The sequence below is a fragment of the Lonchura striata genome, chromosome 14 (genome assembly GCF_046129695.1).
Source record: "Lonchura striata isolate bLonStr1 chromosome 14, bLonStr1.mat, whole genome shotgun sequence".
Lineage (NCBI taxonomy): Eukaryota > Metazoa > Chordata > Aves > Passeriformes > Estrildidae > Lonchura > Lonchura striata.
The window spans coordinates 15809323-15816042 of record NC_134616.1 but is presented as its reverse complement, the minus strand read 5'-3'; the positions used below and the strand labels follow the sequence as shown (position 1 = coordinate 15816042).

The 6720-nt window shown below is 60.1% G+C and overlaps 2 protein-coding genes across 2 annotated transcripts in view; one reads left to right on the top strand and one right to left on the bottom strand.

Moving 5' to 3' along the window:
• Positions 1-1872: 1872 nt before the first annotated feature.
• Positions 1873-6644, bottom strand: LOC110477982 (BTB/POZ domain-containing protein KCTD12). Its single transcript, XM_021544256.3, has 2 exons — positions 6581-6644; positions 1873-4949 (listed from the first exon to the last, which is right to left on the bottom strand). The coding sequence occupies exon 2, from the start codon at positions 4925-4927 to the stop codon at positions 4079-4081; it is 849 nt and encodes a 282-aa protein (XP_021399931.1). The 5' UTR covers positions 4928-4949; positions 6581-6644; the 3' UTR covers positions 1873-4078.
• The window catches only part of LOC110477959 (exocyst complex component 1), a 33492-nt gene continuing 33090 nt past the window's right edge, over positions 6319-6720 (top strand). Inside the window, exon 1 of the mRNA XM_077786624.1 lies at positions 6319-6401. Within this exon, the coding sequence (XP_077642750.1) occupies positions 6319-6401 (83 nt within the window). The remainder of the gene's footprint in view (positions 6402-6720) is intronic.

The window sequence follows — 6720 nt, the reverse complement described above, 5'->3', positions numbered from 1 at the left end:
TTTCCTTAAGTTCAGTTTTTGTGAAGAGCAACCGGCAATTTGTGGGCAGGTGCCTGCCTGGGAAGGCAGAGCCAGCCCCAGCTCCTGCTCTGCCTCCCTCCCACCAGGGTTTTATTTTGGGATGGAAGATTTTCCAGGAATCTCGAAAGGAGAGGCTGGGTTGTGCTCCCCCTGGGAGGGAAGCACCCTTGGGAAGCCGGGAGCTCTTTAGGGGAGCGTTCCTTCCTCGGTGTGTGCTGAGCTCTGCACTGAGGGACCCACATGGGATCTGCTGCCTGGACACCCCTGGGACCTCACTACCTTAAAACCCATCCCAAACCCATCCCAAACTCATCCCAAACCCATCCCAAACCCATCCCAAACCCCATCCCAAACTCATCCCAAACCCATCCCAAACCCCATCCCAAACCCCATCCCAAACTCATCCCAAACCCATCCCAAACCCCATCCCAAACTCATCCCAAACTCATCCCAAACCCCATCCCAAACCCATCCCAAACCCATCCCAAACCCCATCCCAAACTCATCCCAAACTCATCCCAAACCCATCCCAGACCCATCCCAAACCCATCCCAAACCCATCCCAAACCCATCCCAAACCCCATCCCACACCCATCCCAAACCCATCCCAAACCCATCCCAAACCCCATCCCAAACCCATTCCAGCCCTCAGCTCTCATTCCCAGCAGGATGAGAAAAGCTGCTGAGTTTTGAAATCCAATAATCCCAGGAATCCCTCCCGGCCCCGGTTTTCCCACCAAGGTGGATAATCCCCCCTGGCACATGCCAGCCATCCCTGCCCCAGGTGTGCTCTGCCCACGTGCCCACCCTCGGGCTGCCAGCATTCCCAGGGATGAGCTGGGGCATCCCAAACCTCTTCCCAGCCCTGGAAATGCAGTGGGTGGGATCTCGGGATGGAGCTCCTGGAAAAGAGCAGGATGCTGCCACGGCACCTCCAGCAGCACCTGGAGCTTGGCTTAACCCAGCTTGCCCTGGCAGAAAGCTGAGGAGCAGCATCCCATCCTCTTGGTGGGGAGGAAGAACCACCTCCAAGTCCAAATCCAGCAGGGAAGGAGCTGGACAAGGCTGGAGTTTCCCTAGGGACAGCCTGGGGGTGGGAGGTGCTGGGGGGAGCACAAGGCCAGAAGCAGTAGAGCAGCTCTGGGTGGTTTGGACAAGCCCAAGGGATGGCCCAGCAGGAGCTCAGGGTCTGGGAATCACAGAAATATGGGAATATTCCCAGGAAACCCAGGCAGCATCAGGGAATTGGTTCTCCACTGTCCCCCTGAGGCCCTGAGAGCTCCCAGCTCACTCCAATCATTCCCTGCCTGGTTCTTCCCAGCTTGCCAGGATTGTTCAGAGGAGGAGACCTCCCTGAGATGCTTTTCCATGCCACCATTTCCCAGCAAATTTGATCTGTTTGATCCAAGATCTTTCCTGGGGATCAAATGAGCCAGGTTCTCCTCCCATGACAAGGACACTTTTCCTATAAATAAATACATGCAAGGAAAAGAAACAACCCCAAAGCGTGTGCATTTTTGTGGAGATGGATCTCAACCAAAGGATTTTTTCATGAAGTCTCAGTTTCCAGGAAAACCATTAGGCTCTGGAAGGATTCAGGAATAACTCCTGCTCGTGTTTCCTGTGGGGGTCAGCCCCGATCCCAGAACCTGCCACATCAAAACCCCCGGAATGGTGACTCTGCCATTCTGGTTTCTCCCTCAGGCAAAAATTTCTCCTCCCAAGAGATCAATTTTTCAGCCCAGTTCCAGTGGGGATAAACATCAAAAGAGCCCCATTTCCCACAAGGCAGCAATTTCTTTTCCCAATCCTACTTAGGAAAACCTTGAGTTCAAAAAGATAAAGCAAATATGGAATGCAGCTCCCCTCCCCCTTTATTGAAAGGTTTTCTTTGTGTGCACACAGAGCTCAAGTTCCTTTTTCTTGTCTTTTTTAAAGCCTGTTGTCATTTCCTCTTCCAGAGGTTGTTGGAATGAGGAACAGGACCATGAAAAATGTCAAAATACCGTTTTTTTGCCTTCCCCTCCTTCAGGAGAGAGGGAGAACCTGGTTTGAAACTTCTGCTGGCCCCAGAGCCCTCCCTCCTCTCCAGGAACAAGCTGCAAACCTTCCTCCCACATGAATGCCAAGCAGGAGCAGCCCCTTGGAGGCTGTCCAGCCGGGGAGGAGATCTGCAGTTCCCACTCCAGGAGCTTCACAGGGGCTGGGGTGGGTGGTGGAGGAGCAGGGATGGAGGGTGGGAACAGGAATGGAGGGTGGGAGCAGGGATGGAGGATGGAGGAGCAGGGATGGAGGGTGGAGGAGCAGGGATGGGTGGTGGAGCAGGGATGGGTGGAGGAGGAGCAGGGATGGAGGGTGGGAACAGGGATAGAGGGTGGAAGAGCAGGGATGGGTGGTGGAGGAGCAGAAATTGGTGGTGGGAGCAGGGATGGAGGATGGAGGAGCAGGGATGGAGGAGCAGGGATGGGTGATGGGAGCAGGGATCGGTGGTGGGAGCAGGGATGGAGGAGCAGGGATGGGTGGTGGGAGCAGGGATGGAGGATGGAGGAGCAGGGATGGAGGAGCAGGGATGGGTGATGGGAGCAGGGATGGGTGGTGGGAGCAGGGATGGGTGGAGGAGGAGCAAGGATGGAGGAGCAGGGATGGGTGGTGGGAGCAGGAATGGAGGGTGGAGGAGCAGGGTGGATGGTGGAAGAGCAGGGATGGGTGGAGGAGGAGCAGGGATGGGTGGTAGGTGCCTTAGGTGAATGGTGGATGTCAGGAATGGGTGGCAGAGAACCAGAGGACAGGCACAGGCAGCAGACAGGGACATCAGGGACATCAGGCTCACCTCCCCTGCGGGCTGAGGCCATGTGCCAGAGCTGGGGCTGGGCATCACCCAGCGCTGGGCTTGGGGATGTGCTGCCCTGGGATCCTGCCCAGCAAGGACAGGAGGGGCACAGCAGTTCACAGAGGCTCTGGTAACTTTGTGTTCCTTCCTTCCATCTCCCCTTGGAGCCCCCTCAGCAAACCTCCCCTGTCCTGTGCCAGCTGGACATGTGGACACACGGTCACTCCGGGCTGTCCCTTTATTCCGCATCAGCCAGTGGGGGAGAGCAGCAGCAGCTCCAGCCCCAGGTGGGCCTGGAGGGCTGAGATTGGAGACACCTCATGGGAGATCACCAAAATGGCCAAAATTCCCTTTGCTGGGTGAAGCTGTGGCCTGGACACCACTGGAGCATTCCAACCTCATCCCCGTGATTCCCATTGTCCTCCCCAGAAAAACATGAAGGGACTTTTTGGCTGATAAGACTCCAAGGAGTTGGAGAGCTGTATAAGCATTTTACACCCCCAAGAACATCAAGCCTTCCCTGCTCCCCCCCACCTCCTTCACAGAACATCTGGCCCTCCCACCCTCCCCAAAATCCCCCCCAAAATCCCGCCCGAAGCATCCCGGAGCCGCGGCCATGTCTCAGCTCAGAGCTGCGAGCACAGGGGGAGCCTCTCCCCTTCCCAAGCGCTGCCAGTCTCCGGCTAAGCTGCTTACAGAGCTCCTGCCAATCCAGCCGTGCTGCCAGGCTGCCACTTCCCAACCCCCACCCCCTCCCCGGCTCTGCTTCCCACCTTTCCCATGTCTTTATCCCAACGATTCCTCTCCGAACCCCCTTGGCAGGTCCCAGTGTGTGCAGCAGGATCCCGTGGAGCTGCACGGGACAGAGAGCCCAGTCCAGTGTCCGAGCCCATCCATGAGCAGGAATTCCAGCCCAGAGCAGTGTCCAGCGTGTCCCACCCCTCCCACCCAACAGCAGTGTCCGAGTCCACACATCCAGGGAGGGTTGGGAGCGACTGCAGCAGTCACAGAGAGGGAGGAAGGTCGGTGCTCAGCAGCTGCTACAAGGAAGAGCTGGGCAGGATTCAACTTGGAGCAAGGAGGAGGGAAAAAACTCAAGAACCAACTGAAAAGGAGGCAGAGGGAGGACGCCGGGATTCAGGGACGGATGTCTACCTTCTAGGACACAGCCAGCAAGGGACGGGAAAAGGACGGTCAGCGGTCGGTTGGCGGAGGGTTGGATTTGTGTCACTCACGATAGAAAACATATTCGGTGTAAGAGGTCCAGATCCTGTCGTCCGTCTGCTCGTGGGCGAAGGCACAGGTGCCCGTGGAGTTGCAGGCCACCATGTGGAAGCCGGCATCGGCCAGTTTGTCAAAGGCTTGCTCCAGGAAGGTGAATTTGAGGTAGTACCTGGACGTGTACCTCTCCGGGGGCCTGTCCGGGTCCCTGCTCTCGTTCAAGGTGTCCCCAAAGACCTCCTTGGCCAGCGAGGTCTTGCCGCACACCATGATCCGGGCCACCCTGCGGAACTTGGCGTCCGTCTGGCTGTCCCTGCCCAGCGTGTAGGAGCCGCGGTAGCCGATGGTGATGAAGCCCGCCCTGCGGCCCTCGGTGCTGGCAGCGCCGGGCAGCGCGGCGGCGGCCGGGCTCAGGCCGCGCGCGGCGTCCGCGCCGGGGGACGGCTCCTCGGGGTCGCTCTGGCAGGGATCGTCCCCCAGCGAGTTCTGCTGGCTGAGCTTGGGCACCAGCAGCTTCACCAGCTCCGGCAGCATGAAGTACTCGGCCTCGCGCTGCAGCCGGCCGCGCTCCGGGAAGTGCTCGGGCAGCACCAGCTGCTGGTCCCTCATGTAATCCAGGATGTAGCGGAACAGGAACCCGTCCCGGTCCACGAAGAAGCGGCCCTTGCTGTCGCGGGCCAGTGAGCGAGCGTTCTTCTGGGTGAACATCTCCCAGAGCAGCGAGCCGGGCACGCTGACCAGCGTGGGGTGCCGGGTGATGTACACCTGTCCCCCCACATTCAGCTCGATGATGTCAGGGAAGGGGTTGCTGTCCTCGCTGCCTTTGGCACAGCTCGCGGGGTCTGCCAGGGCCATGGTGAGCTCCTGTTGCTCCCACCTGCAGCACAAACGGGTCAGAACCGTGTTAAAGCTGCCGGGAAACACAGCCCACTGCCCTGATCCCAACTGACTGCAGGGCATCCCAAGCCACTGCCCCAGTCCCAGGTGACTGGAAATGATCCCAAGCCAGATCGCACATGGAATCACAGAATTGTTTAGATTGGAAAAGCTCTCTACAATCATGGAGTCCAACCCAGCACTGCCAAGCCACCACTCAATGTCTAGTTTTGTTCAGCAGGCAGGGCAGGAGCAGATCCTGTCTCTCCAGGAGTCTGGAAGTCATCTCTCTTCCCCAGTCCCTGACTTTTGGAAGAAGCAGCATTATCCAAAGCCACCTCCCCTGCCGTGGCACACTGCCCGTGGTCTGACCGTGCCACCTCCACCTGAGCTCTCCAGGCAGCACAGGGGCTCGGCCCCTCTGCCCAGGAAGGTGCAGGGACGTGGAGCTGCTGTCAACAACAGGAAAGGCAGGGCTGTCACACCCTGGGGACCCGCCAGCCCGGCATCCTGCGGGCAGGAGCAGCTGCCGAGGGAGGAGTTCCTGGTGCAGGGGCCCTGCAGAGCTGGGGCTGGAGGGGTTGTGGTGCCACACAAGGAGCACTCCGGGGCTGGGGAGAAGCTCCCTGAAGGACAGAGGGAATGGGGAACAAAGCCTTTTGGCACTCCCGCTCTGTCCTTGCTCCTGGAGAGCGCTCAACACGGACTCGCAGCCAAGCTGGGAGACGGCAGAACCTCTCCAAGGGGCTGGGACCAAGACAAATCCTGGGCTGCTGCTACAGCGATTGTTCCGAGGCAGATGCCACGGAATTATACATTTTCCAAAGGCAAGCCGGTTCTTGGATGTCTCTTGACACTGCAAATCAGCAGCTTACATAAACCTGGCTCAGCAGCCAGAGCCTGGATCCATGCCGTGCTCTGTGCAGGCATTTGGGAGACCATGGAGAGAAGGGGTTCCCTGGGCTGACCTCCAGCTCTGCCCCCTCCCTGGGTGGTCTCAGTGCTGCCCTGGGTCTGCTCGGAGGCTGGCACCCCCCAGGACTGGTCCCACACCCAAGGATTAGCCCAAGGGCTCGCCCCGTCCCCATGTCCTGCCGCAAAAACTGCCAGGAGCTGCTCCAAAGGATCCCAGCACAAATTTCGGAGCAACTAAAGGACAAAGATAGAACTCTGTGGGCACTTTCGGGCACGGGGGCAGAGCTGAGCCAACGTTTCACGGCCACACTCCTCCCGGCTCACAGGGAGAATCGTCGTTGAACAAGGAGTGACTTGGGCAAGGAAGAGCCGGAAGGATGGAAAGAGGATCAGCGCGGTCCCGGCTCCCCGCTCCCCTCCCGCAGTGGCTCTGGGTCCCTTTTCCTGGCGATTCCATGCCCACGGCACAGCCCAGCGGGCAGAAGCCGCCCGTGCCCGGAGCTCGCATCCCTTTATCAGGCTCGGGGGGCTGCCCATGGTGGGCTGGGGGCTCGGGGGGGACGGGCAGAGCGGCGCCGCTGTCCCCTCTGCCCATCCCAGGCGCGGACCCGGCGGGGACAGCGGCGGGGACAGCCCGGCTCAGCCCAGCCCGGCTCAGCCCCGCAGCCGTGCCGGCGCTCTCCGGCCGGGGGACCCCGACCCCTCGGCCCCCGTTACCTGGGCAGGGCGGCCCGGCCGCTCCGCTGCGCTCCCGCCGCGCCGCTCCGGCCGCGCCGCTCCCGCCGCTCCTCTCCGCCCGCCCAGCCCTGGCCCCGCCGTTTTATGGCCGGGAAGGCGGCGAGGGCCGTCCCCTGCTG

Bases quoted from the DNA above. Each gene is read 5' to 3' on its own strand.
- LOC110477982 (XM_021544256.3), bottom strand. From the start codon at position 4,927: ATGGCCCTGGCAGACCCCGCGAGCTGTGCCAAAGGCAGCGAGGACAGC.